This window comes from Martes martes (genome assembly GCF_963455335.1).
Source record: "Martes martes genome assembly, chromosome: 17".
In the NCBI taxonomy this organism is placed as follows: Eukaryota; Metazoa; Chordata; class Mammalia; order Carnivora; family Mustelidae; genus Martes; species Martes martes.
Window position 1 is genome coordinate 47,838,365 of NC_137905.1, and position 25,123 is coordinate 47,863,487.

At 43.5% G+C, this 25,123-nt stretch overlaps 1 protein-coding gene across 1 annotated transcript; it reads left to right on the plus strand.

Annotated features, from left to right (window-relative positions):
- Positions 1–24,361, plus strand: LOC308358589 (uncharacterized protein). Its single transcript, XM_080828845.1, has 10 exons — positions 1–63; positions 662–795; positions 3,035–3,118; positions 4,885–4,943; positions 12,398–12,554; positions 12,646–12,718; positions 14,457–14,497; positions 17,421–17,547; positions 18,268–18,363; positions 21,786–24,361. The coding sequence occupies exons 7-10, from the start codon at positions 14,483–14,485 to the stop codon at positions 23,612–23,614; spliced, it is 2,067 nt and encodes a 688-aa protein (XP_080684971.1). The 5' UTR covers positions 1–63; positions 662–795; positions 3,035–3,118; positions 4,885–4,943; positions 12,398–12,554; positions 12,646–12,718; positions 14,457–14,482; the 3' UTR covers positions 23,615–24,361.
- The last annotated feature ends 762 nt before the right edge of the window (positions 24,362–25,123 follow it).

Genomic DNA, 25,123 nt, shown 5'->3' on the forward strand with positions numbered 1-25,123 from the left:
GCAGAGTCGGAGGTATTTCCGCTGCGGGAGGTTAACATCGCGGCCTTCGTTTCTTTCTGGGAGGTGAGTGATCCCCGGGACCCCGCGACCTTTTTTAAGTTTTTGACCTGGCCGTGAGATCAGCTGCTCCGGGCCCTAGGTCACAAGGAGGAAAAGCCTCGGCCAGTGGCAGAGATCTAGATTGAGGGGCGGGGGCGGCCGCCTGCCTTCCCCTTGCCGGAGCCTCTACGTTTGGAGCGCTTCGCGGGTCTCAGGCTTGGAGGCGGACCCGGCTCCGCAGGCTTCGAGGGTCTCCCGGCTCCCCGCTGCCCAGCTCGCTTTCCCCTCCCCTTCCACACGGCTCTGTCACTTCCTAGAACTTGATCTTTCCGTGCCTCAGTTTCCTTTCCTGGAAACGGGGATATTACCTGCCTTACACATTTGTCTTGTAAATTCATGGTATAGAGTATAAGTGAAATGTTTGGAGCAGTTCGGACGTGTGGCAAGGTGTTAGTTGTGAATATAAACACTACAATGGTAGTCAGAAAAGTTACCTCTCTGGAAACTTCCAAGTGGTGCTGACTTTTCTTATCCATGCGGGACAGGAGGCTGTGCCCGGACTAATTCTGACTCGTGTTTTAGAAAGAGCGTCACCCACAAATACCTTCTGCGGTTTTTGCAGGGCCACAGACCAGACTGTAGCATCTCAGGCTCCTTTCTTTTCCGCCTCCTGACTTCTGAAAGAGGACTCCTTGGCAGCAGAGCCCCGCTGCGCCAGTACTTAGCTTTCGTCTTCCTCTTCTGCGGTGATAGAAGGTATTTCATTCACGAGCAACTGTAAAATAATAGGGAAAATATGGAGAACATGCACAGGGCATGAGTGATAGTCTTCATGGTTACACCTGGAGTGCTAAGCGTCATCCGGAAGGTTTTATAAAAATTAACAGTCTTCACAAAGCCCTCTCAAGTGAATACTGTTATTGCCTCTATTGTACAGACGAAGGAATGGAGGCAAAAGAGCCTAATTTACTTACCCTGTGTCACACCGCTAGTGGCTGAAGTGGATTTGAATCCAGGGTGTGTGTGCCTTATCTGTGGATATCCTTGGTCCCAAAGTTTGAAGTCCCCAAATTGGAATTAGGAAACAAAACAGAAAAATAAGCTATATAAATATTTAACCGTAGGAAACTGGCTGCAGAGGAGTCATTTGGGATCAAGTTATAGAGGTAGGTTGGAATTTTATTGTAAAGTATTTTGAAAGCAGGATTCATGGGGCACCTGGGTGGCTCAGTGGGTTAAGCCTCTGCCTTCAGCTCAGGTCATGATCTTGGGTTCCTGGGATCCAGCCCCACGTCTGGCTCTCTGCTCAGCAGGGAGCCTGCTTCCTCTTCTCTGTCTCTGTCTGCCTCTCTGCATACTTGTGATCTCTATCTGTCAAATAAATAAATAAAATCTTTAAAAAAAAAAAAAGAAAGCAGGATTCATGAGTCTGGGCTTCTTTATAAAATTTTAGAAGCATCCCCATTTACTTTTATTTCAGACAATATTTATAATTCATGTTCTCATTATGGAAAATATGCACACTCATCATAGAGAAGTTAGAAAATATAAAAATATATACAGAAAAGCGATAAGAATAACTCTTAATACTAGAATATAGATAGTTTTTTTTTAACATTTTAGTGCATTTCTGTTCAGCAGTCTTTAAATGTGTGTTTATTTATTTTATGATATCGTTACCCCAGTATTCATAGTTAGTTCCTTGACTCTACTATGGAAGTTTCCAAGCATACCCGAAGTATAATATAATGAAGTCCTATGTAACAATCACCCTGAGTCAATCCTTGCTAGTTTTTTTTTTTTTTAAAGATTTTATTTATTTGACAGACAGAGATCCAAGTATGCAGAGAGGCAGGCAGAGAGAGAGAGGGGTAAGCAGGCTCCCGGCTGAGCAGAGAGCCCAATGCGGGGCTCGATCCCAGGACCCTGGGATCATGACCTGAGCCGAAGGTAGAGGCTTTAACTCACTGAGCCACCCAGGCGCCCCCCGCTTTTTTTTTTTTTTTTAATTTTTTTTTATTAACATATAATGGATTATTTGCCCCAGGGGTACAGGTCTGTGAATCATCAGGCTTACACATTTTGTAGCTCTCCTTTAGTATTTTAAAAGATTCTGTTCATTTACTTTAGAGAGAGAGAGAGAACCCAGGGGGAGGAACAGAGGGAGAGAGAATCTCTGGCAGACACTGGCTAAGTGCAGAGCCTGACACGGGACTCGATCCCAGAACCCTGAAATCATGATGTGAGCGGAAACCGAGAGTCAGACACTTAACTGACTGAGCCACCCAGTTGCCTCTCTCCTTGAGTATTTTAAAGCAAACCCAAATGTTGAGTCGGTGGGATTGAAAAGCTATCACAGATTGTTTATATATGAAGACCAATGGAAGGGATATTTTATTAATACATCAGGACTGGTGTAACAAAATACCATAGACTGGGTGACTTAAACAACAGAAATTTATTTTGTCACATCTGGAGCTAGAGGTCAAAGATCAGGGTGTTGGCAGGTTTGGTTTCTTCTGAGACCTCTCCCCTTGGCTGTCTTCTCGCTGCATCCTCACATGGCCTTTCCTCTATGTGCCTGTTTCTCCTGTCCCTTTGTGTGTCTGGATTTCCACTTACTAGGACATAAGTCAGATTGGTTTAGGGACTACCCTAAAGAACTCATTTTAAGCTAATCGCCTCTTTAAGCTATCTCCAAATATAATATATTCTGCTAATTTGCTGACTTTTGAACCCAGAATATCATCACATTCTGAGGAACTGAGGTTTAGAACTTCAACATAAGAGTTTTAGGGGGTCATATTCATTCTCTCACAGAGATATTGACAGCAACTCTAAGCTTTTCACTCTTGGCAATGAGGAGAATGTTACTCATAGGAGAAGGTTAGAAAGAGTTGCAGTTAGGGAAGATGATGGGTTGTCTTTGCTCCTTTCAGGTTGCCCTTGCCACTGGCATATAACTTTGATTTCTTTTCTCTCTTGTTGGCTTCAGGGACCACTGTTTTCCTGGACCTTGTCATACTCTTTCCAGAGTGCCCAGCAGCAACCTAGAAGTTATCAGAGAAGAATTAATTCGGTCAGTAAGTGTGACTCATGTAACCATTGAAAGGGGAGCCCCAGCCTGGGATAGGAAAGAAAATAGGAAGATAATCTATATTCACATTCCTTATCTTTGATCTCACTTGTGGTGGGCTGCGGAATACCGCCAACTTTTTCAAGAGTATTCAAAAGCTGATGTACCATTATGCCCAATATGTCATGGTCTAAAACAAATTTCCTTAGAAACAAGTCGATGCTAATGTTTCTTTCTTTCTTTCTTTTTTTTTTTTTTTTAAGATTTTATTTATTGGGGCACCTGAGTGGCTCAGTGGTTAAGCGTCTGTCTTCTGCTCAGGTCATGATCGCAGGGTCCTGGGATCAAGCCCCTGCACTGGGCTCCTTGCTCAGTGGGAAGCCTGCTTCTTCTTCTCCCACTCCCCCTGCTTGTGTACCCTTTCTCGTTGCGTCTCTCTCTGTCAAATAAATAAATAAAGTCCTTTAAAATTTTTAATTTACTGGGTGCCTGGGTGGCTCAGTGGGTTAAGCCTCTGCCTTTGGCTCAGGTCACGATCTCAGGGTCCTGGGATCAAGTCCCGCATCGGGCTCTCTGCTAGGCAGGGAGCCTGCTTCCCCCTCTCTCTCTGCCTGCCTCTCTGCCTCCTTGTGACCTCTCTCTGTCAAATAAATAAAATCTTTAAAAAAAGAAAAAAAAATTTTAATTTACTTATTTGACAGAAAGAGCGAGAAAACAAGCAGGGGGAGCAGCAGAGGAGGGAGAGGGAGAAGCAGGCTCCCCGCTGAGCAGGGAGCCCAATGTGGGGCTTGATCCCAGGACCCTGGGATCATGACCTGAGCCAAAGGTAGACGCTCGACCAGGCGCCCCTAATGTTTCATCTTTTACTTAATGCACGGAGATCATAATGGGGATGAGTAGAATAGCTAACTTGTTGGGCACCTCTAACAACTTGGAGAAGTTCCAGTGCTTTGCATGTACTAATGTACTCCTTTTCCATAACAATGCTGTTATTATTTGCCTTTTAAAAATGAAGAGACAAGGGTGCCTTAGTGGCTCAGTGGGTTAAGCTGCTGCCTTCGGCTCAGGTCATCATCTCAGGGTCCTGGGATCGAGTCCCGCATTGGGCTCTCTGCTTGGCAGGAGCCTGTTTCCGTCTCTTTCTCTCTGCCTGCCTCTCTGCCTACTTGTAATGTCTCTCTGTTAAATAAATAAATAAAATCTTAAAAAAAAAAAAAAGAAGAAGAAGAAGAAGAGACAAGCAGAGACCATTGAATAAATGACCTGGCGGCACAGTCAGTACGGGGCAGAACAGGATCAAACGTGAGCGGCTTGGTTTAAAACCCAGCTCTGGCGCTCTGACTGGATAACCCTGGGCAAAGTATTTAACTTCTCTGTGCCTCTTTTCTTATCTGTCCAAATAGGACTCTCAATACCCACCTCCTAAAGTTTTTGTGAATATTAAAAGATATATGCTGGGGCGCCTGGGTGGCTCAGTGGGTTAAAGCCTCTGCCTTCGGCTCAGGTCATGATCCCAGGGTCTTGAGATCGAGCCCCATGTCGGGCTCTCTGCTCAGCAGGGAGCCTGCTTCCTCTTCTCTCTCTCTGCCTGCTTCTCTGCCTACTTGTGATTTCTGACTGTCAAATAAATAAATAAAATCTTAAAAAAATAAATAAGTAAGTAAATAAATAATAAAAGAGATATGCTATGTAAAGTGCTTGAAATAGTTCCTGGCATGTTGTAAATCCTCGATATATTACAGACTAAAGTTGTCTTTTTTCTATTTTAGTTGGCTATGTGACATGAAAAATGCAGCAAGTTATCGAAAGGGCAAAAGGGGACTTTAAGGTATTCTTTTTTTCACCTGCCTACTGTTTTCACTACTTCAGTTCTGTCATTCAGTTGAACAAAAATGAATAGTTTCTGTAATAGCCATTGGTTAAACTTACAACTAACACTAATTTGCTGTCTTGAACCCAGAAAGTCCCTGGGGGATGGTTATTTGGTCTTGGTTGCTTTAAAAAGGTTCAAGTCATCACTATTCAATATGGTAGCCATCAGGTACATGTGATAATTGAGCACCTGAAATATGGCTCGTGCTAACTGGGATGTCCTATAAGTATAAAACGCACAATGGATTTCAAAGACTAGTATGAAAAAAAGGAGTGTAATGTCTCAGTAATTTTTATGTTGATTGCAGGTTGAATTGAATTTTTATGTTGATCATAGGTTGAATATATTTTGGATATATTGGGTTAAATAAAATATATTGTAAAGATTGAGCTCTGTTGCTTCTTCTATCGTTTTTTAATGTGGCTACTAGAAATATTTAAATTACGCTATGGAACTTGCATTGTATTTGTCAGATGACACTGGTCTTACTGGAAGCTCTGTTTTCACTCCGGGGATTTGCCTTCAAGGGCATTCATGAGTCACTCTTGCTCCTTAGGCCTCCAAGGGCATCGTACAATGGAGAGAAGCAGAGAGTTTGGACTTAGGAGGCCTGAGTGCCAGGTCTAACCCTGCCCTTGAATTTCTGGGTGTCCTTCAGCAGCTCAGGTAACTCCTGGAGAGGCAGGATAGACTAACATGGTAGTTCTCAAACTATGGTCATATCAAAATCACTTTAGGGAACTTGGTAAAAAATAGAGAGACTATAAAGACCTAGGAGTTTTACTGTATCAATGAGCCTGGGTTTTTGTGTTTATTAGCTTTCTGGGTGATTTTGAGGCTCTTCTGATCACCTCCTATTCACCCTGTGTAGGAAGGCAAATCCTTGTTCTAGGTAGTATGAGATGGCTGAAGGCATAACACCTGACACTGGGCAGGTGTCATTGGCACCAGCTTACCCACGGCCCTTGGGAGGAGGACATTACATGCCATGTAGGGCCATGTGGGGCTTGCGCCCAAGAATAGAGTAAACCAGCAGGGGCTGTGGTAGGGGGCTTTTGTAGTGACAGGAATGTAAAGTGACCTTTGGCTCCCGAAGGAAGATGTGATTAGCTTGTCTGAATAATTTGACAGGCTGGCAGGGAGATAAAGCCTGTTAGGTTGAGGACTGAGTGGGGTGCATCTGGTCCAGTTGGTAGGGTGAATTTTTTCGGGTCTTAAAGTTATACAGGCTATTGTGTGGCAACATGGAGAAGTTTACTCCATTGAGAAAGATGGTTTTTAACACTACGGTTCCCCCAGAACCAAGAGGCACAGCCTGCTACATAGGACCATATGAAGCCTGTCACATGCAGGGTTGGGAAGCAGAGAGAGGAAGGGGGGTTTGCCTTTATGACTAGAGTGGCAGCAAATAACCAGGTGGAGACACCTGTATTGGGTACTAGTGAAAAGAGGCAGGTTGGGGTCAGTGGTCAGGAGAATGAGGGCTCTTGTGTGCTCTCTGGAAGTTGGGTTTTTGACAGACTGGCTTTGTGATTTAGCAGGCTCATGGTGAGGTTGGAATAAAAGATGTCAAATAGTATCGAATCTAGACCCTGGTTCATATATAGAGGAAGTAGCTGGGTGGGAGCCTTTCCCCCAGGGTCAGGGGCCAGGGCGGTATCGGGAGAGAGCAGAGTAACTCATGGCTAGGCCTTTGGGCCCTGTGAGGCTCAAAATTGTATAGGCAGCACACGGAATCTTGGGCCTTACAGTGTGATGTACACAAGAGTTGACAACCACTGCTTGTAAGACAAGGGCTTGGGCGCCATATTGCCTAGGTTCATTAGTGCCTGGTGCAGTGTCCTAGCCGGACAATGAGATTGTGGCCTGGGGCAGTAGGAGGGGTGTAGGAGTGCATACCTCAGCTGCCCACCTCCACAGACTTGATTTGATTAGTTGTAGTAAGGCCTGAACCCCGCCCCTTTTTTTTTAAGTTCCTTTGTGAGTCTAATGTGCTGTCCAAGTTGAGAACCACAGTCCTAGTAGGTAAGGCTCTGGGTGAAAATCTTGACTTTCCTATTGGTCACTGGTTGATCATGAACGGAGCTGTTTCTCTGTGCTCCATCTTCTTTTTTTTTTTTTTTCTAAAGATTTTATTTTTCATTATTTATTTGACAGACAGAGATCACAAGTAGGCAGAGAAGCAGGCAGAGAGAGAGGAGGAAGCAGGCTCCCCGCTGAGCAGAGAGCCCAGTGTGGGGCTCGATCCCAGGACCCTAGGATCATGACCCGAGCTGAAGGCAGAGGCTTTAACCCACTGAGCCACCCAGGTGCCCCCTGTGCTCCATCTTCTTTACCTGTAAAATGGGGATGAAGATCAAATAAGATAGCACATTTACACCATTCGTGGAAATGGTGCCATGGTATGTACTAAGTCAGTTGCTATTAAATGTCAGCAAAAATTGAGAGTATTTTATGAATGACTTGAGTTTCCTTGTGGGTAAAATTAGGTGCTTAGAGTGCCCTTGGTATTCTTTCTGATCCTAACAAATCTTGATTCTAATCCCATTTTTAGAACCAGAGAGAAAGAGAAGATTGCAGTGTATTTACTTTCTCTTTTTTGCTCTGTTGTGGTTAGAAGAAGAGTTGAAGGGGAAAACCTCAAGTCTTTAGTCTGTCTGAGGATATCTGGAGGGTTGTTTTGACTGTTGCTACTCTCATAGTGACCCAGAAACCAACAGCATCAGCATCATCTGGAATATTGTTCAAAAGGTAGATTCTTAGGTTCCATCCTTGATCTTCTGATTTAGAATTTCTAGGGGTGAGACAGAGGTTTCTATACCTTCCCAGGGTCTCCATTTGATTCATGGAACATTAAAATTTGAGAAGCACTGGCAGAGAGAACAGACTCATGCTTCTTAACAAAAAATATTTTCTGTTTTTTCTCTGGCTGAATTCCACATCCTTCCAGTACCAGATATCTGCATGATGCGCTCTCCCTTGCTTGGTTCAGGTTTCATGGTTAAATGTGGGAGAAGCCTCCTTGACAAAAAATTACTCTGCAACAGCCCTTTCTTCCATTTCTTCTTATCTCTTCACCTCTTTTTACCATGCCTTTTTTTTTTTTTTTTTTTTTTTTTGAGAGAGAGAGCACGTGTGCAGGAGTGGAGGGAAAGGGAGAGAGAAAATACCAGGCAAGCTCTACGCCCAGTACCAAGCCCAACATGGGGCTTGATCTCATGACCCTGAGATCATGAGCTGAAATCAGGAGTCGGATGCTTAACTGACTGAGCCACCTGGGTGCCCTGACCCTTCCTTATTTTTCTCAAAAATACCTCTCACTGTTTTATCAGTTTGCTAATATCCTTGACCCCATTATAATATCAGCTGCATGAGATCACAGTCCTTGCCTGCTTTGTTCACTGCTGTGTCTTTCGTGTCTCAGATCCTTGGCTAGCATAGAGTAGGAGATAAATAATAAGGCCCTGATCTACACGACATATCTGTCAGCTGTTCATTGCAGCAGTCATTCTGCAAGTCTTTGTTGAGTTCCTTTCCTACCCAGTGCTCACAGAAACTATCTTCTTTTGTCTTGATGCTTTCAAAATTTCTGTTTCTCTACATTTTTTGCCATTTTAATTACAATATGTCTCGGTGTGGATGTGCTTTTTTTTATTTTGTTGGGGGTTCTCTGTGCTTTCTAGATCTGGATATCTGTTTCCTTCCCAGATTAGGGAAGTTTTCAGCATTTTTTCTTCACATAACTTTTCTGCCCCCTTTTCTCTCTCTTCTTCTTCTGGGATCTCTATAATCTGAATGTTATTATGTTTGATGGAGTCACTGAGTTCCCTAAGTCTATTCTTGTTTTGCAGAATTCTTTTTTCTGTCTTTTGTGCAGCTTGATTACTCTCCATTACTCTGTCTTCCAAGTCATTAATTGGTTCCCCTGCCTCTTCCAGCCTGCTGTTCAGTCCGTTGAGTGTGTTTCTCATTTCATTTATGGAGCCCTTTATCTCGGTTACTCTTTTAGCTCTGTGTTAGTGGCCCACCAGTGTCCTCCACTCTTTTCTCGGGTCTAGTGAGTATCTCTGTGGCCATTACTTTAAATTCTCTATCAGACATGTTAGTTAGATCTGTTTCACTGAGATCTCTGGCCATGGCCTTATCCTGTTCTTTCATTTGGGACAGAGTCCTCTGTCTTCTCATTTTGTCTAAGTCTGTGTCCGCTTCTCTGTGTTCAGAAAGTCAATGACATCTCCCTTACTGGAGGGTAATGGCCTTGTGAAGAAGAGGTCCTGTAGTGTCCTGCCATGTAGTGTCCTCTGTTCCCCAGTGCCTGGTGCTTCGGGGAGTGTCTCCGACGTGTGCTTTGCTTGGTGTAAGCAAGTTACATAGGGGGCGTCAGTGCTGTGATGGTTCCTGCAAGTGGCTCTGTGTTTATGCTGAGGGGTGAGGGAGGGCCAGTGGCTCCTGCCAGTTCTTTGTTCCAGAAGGGTCTCTCCAGGAATGCAGCCTCTCTGGAACACACTCCCAGGATAAGCAGACAGCCTCCCCACTATGTGCCCCAGGCACACTTCCGATCGCTGCTTCCACGCTGTATGTCCACAGGTGTTTTGTCCTGCCTTCTTTCCAAGAACGATGTCTCCAGGCTCTGCCTGAGCCAGGCTCACTGACCTTTCAGACTACAGGCTTTCAGCCCTGCTGGTTGCAAGAACTCCTGAAATATGGCCCCTCTTGCTTTCTGAGTCCATGGCTATGGGGATTCATTTTCCCATCTCATGCTCCCTGTGTGTTACCTGTTTCTCACTCTTCTCCACAACCATGGCTCCCTCTTCCCCACTGAGGCCACTGTCTGTTTCTCTCCCAGATCAAGGCTCCACACTTCTTGGCTCCACACTTCTTGGCTTCTTCTCTACCTTTACTTGCGAGTTTGTTATGTCAGTGTTCAGGTCAATTTCTGGGCTATCTAGGATGATTTCATAGTTATCGGTTGTATTCGTGGGAGGAGGCGAGCTTAGGGTCCTCCTACTTTTGCCACTATCTTTCTCTCTCTCCAAGAAGTAAATGATTCTTGACGTCATCCTCCAAACAGTCCTCTCTGATCCCAGCCACGTCCCCCTCCAATCTCTCTGCTGAGAGAATAATCTGATTACAAGACAAAGGGATCTTTTACCCTTCCTTCCTCAAGGCTTTGCTGCTGCCTTGCAGATAAAACTGGGACTCACATCACCAGAGGTTGAATCCCACCCACCTGCTTATCTGTTGCTGCGTCTGATTTGTATTCATTCCCATCATAGCATTTGTTCTCTTGAGGTTTTCCGGTGATTCTACTTCTCTTGGGCTAATAGAACTCAGTTATCCCCTGCAGCTCAGCAAAAGCCATGTTTATGTAGAACCTGCTCTGTGGGCCTTGGGGGACCCAGAGGACCCCATACCCTACTCTGCCAGGTAGCAATGTATAATCACCAAACTGTGAGCAAGTTGGGACAGGGTAATTGTATCTCTCTCTCTCTCTCTTCTTTTTAAAATTTTATTTATTTGAGAGAGAGAGAGAGCTTGAACAGGATGAGGGGCAGAGGGAGAAGGACAGACTCCTCACTGAGCGGGGAATCTGATGTGGGGCTCAATCCCAGGACTCCTGAGATCATGTCCGGAGCCAAAGGCAGTCACTTAACCAACTGACCCACCCAGGCGCCCTGAGATGGTAGTTTTAAAAATCCAGATGCTCTCCCCTTTCCCCTGCCCCTCCCGCAACTCATGCATATGTCCGTGCAAGCTTGCGTGCGTGTGTGTGTGTGTGTGTGTGTCTGTCTCTGTCTCTGTCTCTCTCTCTCTCAAATAAATAAATAAAATCTTAAAAATCTTAATAAATAAATAAAATCTTAAAAAAAAAGAAAACGGGTCACGTGGGTGCCTCAGTTGCTTAAGTGTCCAACTCTTGATTTGGCCTCAGGTTATGATCTCGGGGTCCTGGGATTGAGCCCCACTTTGGGCTTGACATGGAGTCTGCTTGGGATTCCCTCTCTCTTTCTCCCTCTGTGCCACCTCCTACCTGTGCTCACCATCTTTCTCTAAAATAAAGAAATAAAATCTTAGGGAAAAAATCCAGAGGCTCTTTTCCTTCCAAAGATGACTGCGGTCTTGCAAATATTGTGAAAGACTTGGAGGAAAATCTTGGAAATAAAACACCTGCTCTCCAAATCCTCCAACCTGGGATCAGCCTCAAAGTTTTACAACTCAGGGGTGCCTGCTAGCTCAGTTGGTTAAGTGTCCAACTCTTGATTTTGGCTCAGGTTGTGATCTCAGGGTTGTGAGGCAGAGCCCCATGTCAGGCTCCATGGTGGGTGTGGAGTCTGCTTAAGATTCCCTTCCCCTCCCTCTGCCCCTCCACCCGCCTCTTTTCCTCCCTCTCTAAAAAAAAAAAATTTTTTTTAATAACTCAAAGAAATCTTCATTCATTAAGACCCTGACACTGACTGCTGAGTGTCTCCTGAGCAGTTTCTGTTACAAGCACTGTTTCAAGTGCTTGAGCTATAAGGCTGAGTCAGTATTAATTACAAGATTGATTTACCAATTATCCCCCTTTCCCCAGAGGTGATGGAAAGCGCTCCCTGCAGAACACTTCTTTTTTTTTTTTTTTCCCTTCAGAACACTTCTTACTGAGCAGAAGTTTTTGGGCAAATAGAGTCAGAACAAAGTGAATCACAGATCCCAGAAGCCTATTTCTGCCAAGATTGGCAAGTTTTCCATTGCCCTTTTCCATACTAGGGTTCCTGTATCTAAAGATGGAGGAGTAACGAATAGTAATTAACTAATAAGTAATAAAACTAACCAATAATAATCTCTTAACCTGATTATTGTATGTTCAGTTTCCACCCTCCCCAGAATCAGTCCTACTCTGAGAGTGAAAAGGAGAACTTGTATCCAGGCCACCCGTGTGGTTGGGGCGTGGTTCACTGCCCAGAGGTGCTCAGCTGGAAAGGGCTTGATCTTGGGAATCTAACCCACTCTCTGCCTGCCTCCGCCCCGAGGAAGGGGTTCCTTGGCTGTTCCATGTGAAGCAGCCATCCGAGTCACTTGTGTTGAATGTTTAAGCCACCAGACGCTGTTCCAAGTGTCTGGCATATAGTCACTTAGACCTACTACCCTTCCCCTGAGGTTGGTAATATCACTGTTGCCATTATTATTATTATCTCCAGTTTTAGCTTACGCTTTGAGACAGAGTGTTGGCAAGTTGGGGATGCAGTAGTCACACACTGGTGGTCTGATTCCAGAGCCTACACCCTTGACAGCGCTGTTCTCTTCTCCCTCAAGCAGTTCCTTTGGCTTCAGAGTCATCTTCCCGTTTCCGTGTCTGTCAACCCTAGTCTCAGCTCTTGCTTCTCTTCCTGTGAGACCTTGGAGTCCCATCAGCGTATTTTTGTCCTCAGAAGCAGCAGAGAAGCATCTAGAATACCGGTTCTGGTGTGAGAGCTGGATTCCACTTCCACCCGTGTGTCTTGACCTCATCAAGCTTCAGTTTCTTCATCTGTTAAATGGAAGCCACAGTTCTCGTCATCATTGAGTGAGAACTTCCCAAAATGCCAGGTACCGTGCCAGGGGCATCGCACAGATTAGCTCATTTATTCTGCCACAGTAACCCTTGGGCTGAAATTCTGTTTTGATCTCCTTGTTGTAGCTGAGGATGGGCGCAGAGGTGTAGGCGATTGGACCGAAGTCACACGACTTGTGCAACAGTAGCTTCGTCATAGGTACGCGGGCAGTACCTTCACCAAACTGTGTGCCAGGTGCTTCGTAAGGTCCCTGACAGGTACTCGGTGCTCAGTTAAAGCCACCCACTGCTGTCTTTGTTGTTTTTAATCACTTACTAGGTTTATTATACCTTCTTAGTTTGAATGCCATAATGACAATGATTACCTCACTTACGGGTAGATAAATCTTGCAGAGTCACAGGTTTTTGTTTTTGTTTTTTTTTTTAAAGATTTTGTTTTTATTTATTTGGCAGACAGAGATCACAAGTAGGCAGAGAGGCAGGCAGAGAGACATAGAGAGAGGAGGAAACAGGCTCCCCGCTGAGCAGAGAGCCTGACGCAGGGCTCAATCCCAGGACCCTGGGATCATGACCTGAGCTGAAGGCAGAGGCTTTAACCTACTGAGCCACCCAGGCACCCTGGAGTCACAGGTTTTTATTACTTTTTCTTCACCTTCATGAGAGTCTTTTTCAAGGTCCTGCTTTTAACAGTAAATTTGACAAGGTCTCATATCTTTCAAAAAACAGTCCTCTGTTAACAACAACGGAAAGAAAAGCCCACAGGTGTCCACATAGTCAAATTCACAGAGAGAGAGTAGAGTAGTGGTTACTAGGGGTTGAGGGGTGGACTGATGGGGAGCTGTTGTTTTATGGGTACAGAGTTCTAGTTGAGGATGGCGAAAAAGTTCTGGAGATGGATGGTGGTGATGACTGCACAGCAATAGGAATGCACTTAATGAATAATAATAATAATGATGAACTTAATAATGGTTAAAAGGGTAAATTTTAGGTTCTGTTCATTTTATGCAGGAAAACAAGTCATCCATGTAATCTTAAATATTATTGCAAAGGCATCCCGTTAAGTATGCTGACCAAGGGCGCCTGGGTGGCTCAGTGGGTTAAGCCTCTGCCTTGGGCTCAGGTTGTGATCTCAGGGTCCTGGAATCGAGCCCTGCATCGGGCTCTTTGTTCAGCAGGGAGCCTGCTTCCCCCACTCTCTCTGCCTGCCTCTCTGCCTACTTGTGATCTCTGTCAAATAAATAAATAAAATCTTAAAAAAAAAAAAAAGGTATGCTGACCAAGAAAGAATAATATATTTCGGAAGTTAAAGGTGATTTTTGTATGACAGAGCGACAGCCTTCAAAGGCTCCATTGATAGAAACCATTTATGAGGACAGCTTTTATGTTAGTGAATATTATCTGCTTTTCTACAGCTACTAAGAAATAAGATACCCTAAGAGTGTTCTGTGTGCCCTGCACCTGCTGATTTAATTCTTAAAATAATCCTATGAAATCGGCACTGTTAATCCCTCAATTTTTACAGATGAAAGAATTGAGGCACAGAGACATTAATAACTTGTCGAAGATTTCACAGCTAGTAAGTGGACCTAAAACATTTGACCCCGGTGATTACTTTCTCAACCTGGGTACTTAATTCTCCATGTCCATGCTCCCTAGAATTAGATTCATACCCTAAAAGTGACAAGGAGAACTTGCGTGTGGTTGGGCAGGTTGTTCATTGTGCAGGGGCTCTCAGCCGAAGGGGTCAGTGGTCTCAGGAATCCAGCCCACCCTCTGCCCATCAAGCCCCCTGAGGAAAGGGCACCATGGCTCTTTGATTTGAAGCATGAAATATGGGTAGTGATAATATGTTAGTCAAATGGGTTAAGGACAGTCTTGGCCAAACTCTGATGGCTTTTTTTTTTCTCCTTCCCCTTTTGTGCCTTCTCCGGACTCAGCCCTTCCTTAGAAGGACGAAGGCAAAATGACCAAGTTCAAGGTGAGTTGGGCTTTCTTTCTAGATTTTAAACCATTGTCTCATTTCTCAGTGATTAGATGCATTCTTGAAAATGGTTAAACAGAATAGCAGGCATTTCAAAATCTCTTCTGTGCCAGAGGATCGCCGCTTTTTATTTTAGTGTAGATTAATTTTTGTTATTTTATTTTATCACCTTTTATAATTTCACAAGTAAAATAGAGGAGAAAGGTCACTAGCAGTGAAAAAAAAATCTCCCATTTTACTATATTTTCCTTATAAAAACTGTTTTCATTTTCCCACGTTCTTTTCCTTATGTGCATTCGTAACTGTATAGTTGTAATAGTTTATATAGTTAAAATTTTAAAATTATGCTTTTTCTAATGGATTAATATTATAGTTCCTACTTTTTTGTTATTCCCTACATTTTTTTTATAGAAACTTTTTTTTTTTTAAGATTTTATTTATTTATTTGACAGAGAGAGATCACAAGTAGGCAGAGAGGCAGGCGGAGGTGGGGAGGAAGCAGGCTCCCCTCTGAGCAGAGAGCCCGATGCGGGGCTTGATCCCAGGACCCTGGGATCATGACCTGAGCCGAAGGCAGAGGCTTTAACCCACTGAGCCACCCAGGCACCCCTATTCCCTACATTTTTAATGGCTATATCATATTCCTTTGAATTGATGGACTGTGTGTGTGTCTCATAACTTTTGCCCCATTCTTGGACATTTAGGTAGTTTACAATTTTTTTTTTTAAGATTTTATTTATTTATTTGAGAGAAAGAGAACAAGCAGGGAGAGGGACAGGCAGAGGGAGAAGCAGACTCCCCACTGAGCAGGGAGCCTAATGTGGGGCTTGATCCCAGGACCCTGGAATCATGACCTGAGCTGAAGGCAGATGCTTAATGACTGAGCCACCCAGGCACCCTGGTCATTTAGAATTTTTACTGTGTTAAAGAACACTGTTATGATGAGCACCGGGTGTTGGAAGAAGTGTTGAATCACTATATAGTACACCTGAAACTAATACTACAGTGCATGGTAACTAAGTGGAATTTAAATAAAAGCTTAAAAAAGCAAACCCAGGAAAGTGACATTATAATAAATTCTGATTTTGACATACTTGAAAGTATACTGTACTAATGGTGTTCCTAACATAACCATTTTCCTCAAAAATGAATTTTGAGGCGTTTGCTATTTGTTCTTAATGTTTTAGGAATCTAAATTGAGAAAGGACACTTGCTAGGCAGTACCTTGGGAATTTTGCACATAGAACACTCTGATATGGCCTCGTGTAGCCAGGCATAACTGATGAATCACATGGAGAAAATATTCTTCTATATTTTCCCATAAGAAAACAAGAGTCCTTTTAAAAAAATATATATTTATTTATTTTAGAGAGAAAATGAGCAGGAGGGGCAGAGGGAGAGATAGAGCAAGAATCTTAAGCAGACTCTATGACCAGTGGGGAGCCTGATGCGGGGCTCGATCCCAGGACCCTGGGATCATGCCTTAAGCCAAAGGCAGACACTTAACCAACAAAGCCACCCAGGCACCCCTGATTTATATTTTTTATTTACCTATTGATTTATTTTTTATCAAAGTAATAATGTTCTTAATTTTAAAAAGTCTGCTAGTACAGGAAGACATACTGATGCTTTTTTTACTGCCTATAGTTTCTGACCAGCCTCAAGAGTGGTAAGTGGTCGCCCCTGCATGTTAATTCCAAAGAAATAGGATTGTAGAATTTTAGGAAACTCCTTAGGCTCACACAGGAAACCAAAGGTCCAACGTATCCAAAAAGACTCTGGGTAAAGAGGGAGGCAAGGGAAATTAATTCTTCTTGAGGACTTAGGCCTTTCTGTGTGTGCTTAGTTGCTGTCGTATATGGAAGACACCACAGCTAATGAGACTGCCTCTTCATGGTCACTCTTCAGTGGCTCCTTTAGGATCTCTGTTGCTCATTCAGGGCTCCTGGATATGCAGGGCTCCTGTGACGAACACACAGTTTCCATATAAAATAGTTAAGACTGTACTGCACACCAGCTGGTCTTACTCATGGGTGTTTTTTGCCCCCAGGCAGTGTCTGGCAACATTTCTGGTGTCGCCAACTTGAAGGAGGCTTCGGCCTCTAGTGCACAGAAGCCAGGGCTGCTGCCCAACACCCAAAAATGCAGGGCACAGCCCCCCACAAAAGCAGTTATCTGGCCCCAAATGTGAGTAGTGTCAAGGTTGGGAAACCATGCCATACACAAAGCTATCCAGGAAAAATAGCAAAATATGAGTGACGTTACTTATATATATATATATATATTTTTTTTTAAAGCTTTAAGTCTCTAGTAGAAATTTTACAGTCATAAAATAAAACCCTGATTGGAATATGAGCAAAGGACATTGACTGGCAAGGTACTAAAGAAGAAAGATAGGCAGTAAATATATGACAATGTAATCGTTTATTAAGTGGCAAATAAGTACAAAATGAAAAATAGGTTGCTTTTTACTAATCAGATTACATAGGACTTAAAAACGTTGGTTATATTCAGTGTTATGTATGGTATGGAGAATTAGGGCTACTTAAATTTTCTGAGGGGAAGAATAAAATACAGAAAAAGTTGAAAAGGAAACCTGCCATCGTACATAGTAATTTTGAAGTGGCATATTCTTGGATTTTGCAGTTTTTTCCTTCTTGGAACGTATCCTAAGAAAATAATTAAGACAGGAGACTAATATTTATTTGAAAGTTCTTTTTAGTATTTATTTTGGAGAGAAAAAAATCTAACATGTTACAGTATGTATTACCTGAAATGTTTACCTATATTGTAGTAAAATTGACTTTTGTCTCTTAGAATCTGAAACTACTTCCTACACATCCCTTCCGGTTTTCTCAGTGCTCCTTCTCCCAGCAGCTATTGGGTGCAAAATTGAGTTTGCATGTGCTTGGTGTTGTAGGAGGCAGTGACGTTCAAGGACGTGGCGGTGGTCTTCACGGAGGAGGAGCTGGGGCTGCTGGACCCCGCCCAGAGGAAGCTGTACGGAGACGTGATGCTGGAGAACTTCAGGAACCTGCTCTCTGTGGGTGAGGACAGGCGCCCTATGGACTTCAGCCCCCTGCAGTGTTTATTGTATCCTTGGATGCGTGTATCCTTTGGAGCTCTTGAACTGTTTGACATTTTTCTGGTCTCATCAAAGTGTGTTTTATAAATGAGCCATAAATTGATTCGATGACTGCTGTGGTCATCTCTCATTAGTGGGTCATGACACATATGTAGGGTATTGTACTAGCTTTTTTTTTTTTGAGAGAGAGTGAGAGTGTATGTGTGCATGTGCAAATGGGCAAAAGGGCAGAGGGAGAGGGAGTGAGAAAATCCCGTGCATGCTCCACGGCCAGCATGGAGCCTGATGCAGGGCTCAATCACGGGACCCTTAGATCGTGACCTGAGCCAAAAGCAAGAGTCGGATGCTTAACTGACTGAGCCATCCAGGCTCCCCTTGGACCATCATTTTTAATGAAATAAGGTAGAAAATAATCATAGCCCTTGGCAATAACTGCATGTTGCTGAAAATCATGTGAGAAATGGTAGAAAGGGTCTGAAGAAAACAGACCTTTTTTTCCAGTAATTTACATGAAACACCCGCATATCCTGGATTTTTGCCTCAAACATCATCTTCTGATGGGTCGTAATTAACAGTTTGGAAATCACTGATTTTGATGTCCTAAAGATGATACAGTTAGAACCACATTTTTAGTAGTTTAGTTATTTTTAAACTTTAAATGTTTGTCCTTGCCTTTTGACAGGGCATCAGCCCTTCACCCCACACATAATACTCCAGCGCGAGAGGGGAGAAAAGCTTCGGATGATAAAGACAGCAACCCAGGGCCACGGCATCTCAGGTGAGAGCCGTGCGGCTGAGTCGGCCGTGCTTCCTGTCGCCTCCACAGCAGGGCCGGGCCTGTGAACTCTGCGGCAGTTTCTTGTGCTCTTCCTCCCATCCTTTGCACTTGAAGTGATTCTTCTGTATGTTCGTCAGATCCTGTCCTCTGCTTGAATCTCTGGTAGCGTCTTACCTGATTCAGAGTAGAAGCTGAGTACTTAAAGTGGCTTATGATGTCCCAGCTTCCTGCTCCTTGCTTTGCCCCCATCCCTCCGCACGCGTGACCTGTCACCTGCCCCCGTGTTGGTCTGTCCTGTCCAGTGCTGGCGCTCTGCTCTGCCCCTCACAGCCCTGCTTCATCAGCCTCTCTCTACTTGTTCTTCCTTCTGGAAGGAGTGCCCTTTCTCTCTGTCATCCTCTCGGCCCCCCCTTCCTTCCCCCCCATCTCTTCTCAAATCAGAACATCATAAGAAAGACCTCCTGTGACCATCCTGTTCGTGACCCCTTCTTCTTCCCCCATTCTCCTTTCCCTTACTGTGTTTGATTTGGTGTCTAGCATTGATCACCACTTACCATATTAGCATATATTTTTGTTTATCTCACTATATTCCCACTAGAATATAATTTTCAGGAGGGAAGGAGTTCTGTTTTCTTCTTTGCTTTGTCTTCAGTGTATACAACACACTTGGCAGAGGACAGACTGTGCTATAAATACTTGTTGGGTGAATAAATGAGATGATAATGGTTTACATGGACTTTTTTTTCATTAGTTGTGGACATACTAAATGGGTGATAAATAGAAATGTGTGATGAAGGCATTGTCTAGATCAGCCCCCCCTCCCCATGATTATCTAATCTAATCCTAATTTATTAGGTGCTTTTGGATACACATAGCTATGTATCTGTTAGACCACACCTAGAGGCACCTGGGTGGCTCGGTCGGCTAAGCATCCAACTCTTGATTTCAGCTGAGATCTGATCTCAGGGTAGTGGGATCGAGCCCCATATCAGGCTCCTCACAGAGCATGGAGCCTGCTTAAGATTCTCCCTCTCCCTCGCACCCCACCCCCCACTGGGTCTCTTGTGCATTCTCTCTCTCTCTGTCTCTCAAAAAAAAAAAACAATCCCCCACATCTAATGAAAGCTTAACTTTGCACTTGTAACCAAGTTGAATATCCTTTTCCCTGTGTGGCTTTTCTGCCGTCTTTAGTAGTGAATCATACTGTCTTGGTGAAGAATGACTTTTTAGAGTGAAGATTCTGATAGCCACTTTTTAGGCAGGTCTCCTATTAAAGAAAATAAATACACTTTATCAAGAAAGAAAAATTCTGGGGCACCTGGGTGGCTCAGTGGGTTAAGCCTCTGCCTTCGGCTCAGGTCATGATCTCAGGGTCCTGGGATCAAGCCCCGCATTGGGCTCTCTGCTCAGCAGGAAGCCTGCTCCCCACCCCACCGCCTGCCTCTCTGCCTACTTGCCATCTCTGTCAAATAAATAAAATATTAAAAAAAAAAGAAAGAAAGAAAGAAAAATTCTTAGGTAATAACTAGCTTTCAAGTTAGTCTTTCCCTTCGAAGATGTTCCTCACTGCAGCTACCCATCTCCCAAAGAGAGTTACAGGAAATGGTGTCACCTACCGTCATCCCTGTGTGTTTTTATAGTTCTAGCAAGCATTTCATCCAGAGAAGCCTTTACTTCCGAAGCACCTCTAATACTGTCCTGTGTCCTTAATGCTTGTCATAAGCCACTAAAGACTCACTGAGTCCCAGCCTGTAACTTGGAAAACTGGTGTTGTCCATACAAAAACATGCTTTCAGAGAATTATTCCTGAGGCTCTAAAGATTGACTCCTATGTGAAAAGGGAAAAATTTTACACACAAAGGAGGAGAGTACAAAAATTTCAGAAGTAATTAATCCATAGGCCCCATGTCCACTTTTATGCCTTATGCTTTTTTTTTCTTTTTTTCCTTTCAAGGGATTCTTGCTGTGATTTTGTGATCAGCATAATTTTCTTATCAGCAACCTCCACTTAGGTTAGCCCAGCATCTGCTGAAGCCTTTCAGCTTCCCAGCAAAATTGCTATTTCCAGTCCTTTTCCTGTTCTAGATAACTTACTTGGAAAAGCTCTTTTACTCTTGTAACATAGTTCAAACTCAGGGCACCTGGGTGGCTCAGTGGGTTAAAGCCTCTGCCTTCAGCTCGGGTGATGATCCCAGGGTCCTGGGATCGAGCCCCGAGTCGGGCTCTCTGCTCAGCGGGGAGCCTGTTTCCTCCTCTCTCTCTGCCTGCCTCTCTGCCTACTTGTGATCTCTGTCTGTCAAATAAATAAATAAAATCTTTAAAAAAAAAAGAAAGCATAGTTCAAACTCCACAAAGAAGTCAAACTGGGACTTAGTATTCTTTCAACATGTCTTTGTTGGATACCGACAGGGTTCTGGGAGCGGTGAAAATGCTTGTTCTTGTGGCTGCTGCGTTCAGGTGGGAGAAGACATAAAACAAAAAGATAAAGGACATACATATATAGTATGTCAGATGTAACATGTGCTGTTTAAAGACAAAACAGTGTAAAGCGAATGCCAGGCAGATGGCCAGGAGTGTTGAGGGATAGGGAGAATTTACTGCTGGAAATTGGATGGGAAAAGAGGCCTCATGGATAAGGTGTTATTTGACGAGAGATCTGAAAAGAAGCAGGTAGCTAGGTGTGTATCTCATTGGTGGAATAGAGTTCCAAGGAGAACATAACTCTTCCTGACCAGTATTGACTTTGAGAATCTGTACCATACCCTGTTAATTTCCTCCTCACAAGTTCTTGCTCTGGTATAAAAGATTAAGCTTCTGATTTTTCAGTATTTTCCCCCCTGGAGGTGATAGGAACTTTATTGCTGTGAGGTTTTGGAATGATATATGGTACTGTAAACCTCTTCCCCCATTACTGTCCTGAAGAATATTTCCCAGCAGGAGGTAAAAGACCATTCTCTGCTTATACTCTGAACTTTAGGCACTTATGTGATAAGATAGGTTCTCCCAAACACGTGTCTTTACAATCAACCCAGTGCTTCAAGGCTTCTAACATAGAATAGACTTGCAGTGAAATAATTTCAAGCAAAGGTTTTCAGCATTGCCTGGGGACATCTTCTAGTAATCTGTCTGTCTTACTAAACATTCTGAACGTTTGGTCAGATGTGCGTGCAGTGGGAAGAATTATGTGGAAGCTATTTATCAGACATATGCTGAAGCAAAGACAAGGCTTTGAGTAAAGTGAAGCTTCATCTTTGTAGAGACTCCCTAGGAAGTATTTTTCTTAATCTGCGGCCACTAAATTTCTAACCTGTTTCTCCCATGTAAAACTTAGTATGACTCTCAATGGACCTAAGTTTATAGCCTTGACATCTCTGAACCAAGTGTTTATATGCCTCTTCTCTAAATTCTCATTATTCTTTTAGGAGACAAGAATCTAAATGACCTGGGGACTCTTCAAGAAATTGGATCAAAGTTCCTGCCACATGAAGAGCTGTTCTGCTCGCAGATCTGGCAACAGGTTACAAAGGAATTAACCCAGTGCCAAGATTCCATGGTCAGTATTCAAGGAACTGGTTCTCAGTTGGAAAAACGAGGTGATGCACTCTATAAAGATGAGGGGTTTGTTAAAGGCTTTAATCAGAATTCACATCTTCAAGTTCACCGCAGAGACCACACGGGAGGAAAAGCCTACCAGGCAGAGGAGCGTGAGAAACGTTTCATTCAGCGCTGTCATCTGCAAACTAACCAGACAGCCCATGTAGGAGAGAAGCCCTATAAATGTGAAAAATGTGAAAACACCTTCCGTCGGCTTTCAAGCCTTCGAGCCCATCAAAGGGTCCATAGCGGAGAGAAATTATTGAAGTATGACACATCGTTTAAGGGTTTAAGACAGAGGTCATCTCTTCGCCATCACCAGAGAGTCCCCACTGGAGAGAATCCACACAAATATGAGGAATGTGGGAGGAACGTCGGGAAAAGCTCACATTGTCAAGCTCCTCTGATAGTCCACACATTAGAAAAACCTTATAAATGTGAGGACTGTGGGCTGAGCTTCAGTCAGAGCTCATATCTTCAAGTCCACCAGAGAGTCCACCTGGGAAAGAAACCTTATAGATGTGAAGAGTGTGGGAAGGGCTTCAGCTGGCGTTCGCGACTACAGGCTCATCAGCGAATCCACACTGGAGAGAAGCCATACAAATGTGAGGCATGTGGCAAGGGCTTCAGTTACAGCTCACACCTTAATATTCATTGTCGTATCCACACAGGCGAGAAACCCTACAAATGCGAAGAGTGTGGGAAAGGCTTCAGTGTAGGTTCACACCTTCAGGCCCATCAGGTAAGCCACACTGGAGAGAAACCTTACAAATGTGAGGAGTGTGGGAAGGGCTTCTGCCGGGCCTCAAATCTTCTGGACCATCAGAGAGGCCACACTGGTGAGAAACCATATCAGTGTGATGCATGTGGAAAGGGCTTCAGTCGTAGCTCAGATTTTAACATTCATTTTAGAGTCCATACAGGAGAGAAACCCTATAAATGTGAGGAATGTGGGAAAGGCTTCAGTCAGGCCTCAAATCTTCTGGCGCATCAAAGAGGCCACACTGGAGAAAAACCATACAAATGTGGGACATGTGGCAAGGGCTTCAGCCGGAGTTCAGATCTTAACGTTCATTGTAGAATCCACACCGGAGAGAAACCCTACAAATGCGAGAAGTGTGGTAAGGCCTTCAGTCAGTTCTCAAGTCTTCAAGTGCATCAGAGAGTCCATACGGGAGAGAAACCCTATCAGTGTGCAGAGTGTGGGAAGGGCTTCAGTGTGGGTTCACAGCTTCAAGCCCACCAGAGATGCCATACTGGGGAGAAACCATATCAGTGTGAGGAGTGTGGGAAAGGATTCTGTCGGGCCTCAAATTTTCTGGCTCATCGTGGAGTCCACACAGGAGAAAAGCCATACCGGTGTGATGTGTGTGGTAAGCGCTTCAGACAGAGATCCTATCTTCAAGCCCACCAGAGGGTCCACACCGGAGAGAAACCGTACAAATGTGAGGAGTGTGGTAAGGTCTTCAGTTGGAGCTCATACCTTCAAGCCCATCAGAGAGTTCACACTGGAGAAAAACCATATAAATGTGAGGAGTGTGGGAAGGGCTTCAGTTGGAGCTCAAGTCTCATAATTCATCAGCGGGTACATGCTGACGATGAGGGTGATAAAGACTTGCCCTCCCCAGACAATTTGCACAGGAAAGAAACTCCATAAAAATTATATGTTTTAATACCTCAAATGGGTGCGGAAATAGTCTAATTATCAGACCTGTCCTAGAAGACAAAGCATTTTATAAAAGAGTATTTATCCAGGGCTTGACATGTCACAGTGATCGGGTGACCACACAGCAGAGAAGCCTCGTGAGGGCACCGACATAAAGGACTTCATTCAGAACGTTGACATTTAGCAGATACTACACAAAGGAGAGGCTTAGGAAGGACGCATCTGATCTGAAGTTGACTGAACGGCTCAGAGGGAAGTGTCAGAATTTTATATTCCATGAGAATATAAGCTCCCAAGAGTGTAGGGATTTGTTGACTGCCAAATCTATTCTGTCTTTTTAGTGCCTAACACATGGTAGGTATTCAGTAATGTTAAATGGTGAAAGGGAGAATGGTCATATGTGAAATTTTTATTCAGTTCTCTAAAAATTTCTATGAAATGTGCTTAGAAGAGGAATTCTGCAAGGCTCGGAGGACATTTAAGTTGTACCCATGGGCTCATTTTCCCAACCCTACAGGTCCTGTGAACTAGTGTTTATCAACCTGCCAGTAGGTCCCAAATCACTTCAGTGGGTTGTGACCAGCACTTTTATATGCTAACATTTTATTGAGGTATAATTTGCATGCAGTAACATGCATAAATCTCAATTTTACAACTTCATGAATTTTGACAAATGTATACACTTATGTAATCACCAAAATCAATGTATACAATATTTCTATTAAACCAGAATGTTTCCTTGTGTGCATTTCTAGTCATTCCCACCTCCAGTGGCAACAAGTTTGATTGCTATACCTCACATTAGTTAAGTCTGTTCTTTGGTTCAATGTGTGTCCTCGTATATGTCTGGATTCTCTTGATCAAATATATGATCATCTTAGTAGATTGAGGAAAGTAAGATTGACAAAATCAGTGTCCATTATAAAAATTCCTCAGTGAGATAAAAGACATCTATGAAAATTCTACAAGCTAACATTTTTTGTAAAATTATTATTAGGGATTAGTTTGTATAGTAAAATCGACTCTTAAGTGTATCATTCTGTGCCATGGCAAATGCTTACTATTGTATTACTACCAACTCAATCAAGATGTTTAACACTTCCAAGACCAACCCCCTACCCTGAAATTCCTTTGTACTCTTGTAGTCAACCCATCTCCCTGTCTCCTCTCCCTGCCTTTGGCAGCCATCAGCCTGTTTCCTGTCTGCATAGTTTCCCTTTTTTGCAGTGTCCTAAAATGGAATCATACAGTATATAGTCTTTTCGAGTCTGGCTTCTTTCACTTTATGCTTCTGAGATTCATGAATCTTGATGTGTGGATCTGTAGCCATTCCTTCTATTGCTGAATGGTAGTCTAGTGTATGGATGAATCATGTTTGGTTTATCCATTTATGAATTCAAGGATATTTGAGTTTCCAGTTGTTAGCGATTATGAAGAAAACAGTGATAAATATTTGCAAAGAGGTATGTGTGTCAACACATGTTTTCTTTGTCTTAGTAA

Coding starts and splice junctions, on each gene's coding strand:
- LOC308358589 (XM_080828845.1), top strand. Junction 17,548..18,267: donor CAGGAACCTGCTCTCTGTGG/GTGAGGACAGGC, acceptor GCCTTTTGACAG/GGCATCAGCCCTTCACCCCA. Junction 18,364..21,785: donor CCAGGGCCACGGCATCTCAG/GTGAGAGCCGTG, acceptor TTATTCTTTTAG/GAGACAAGAATCTAAATGAC.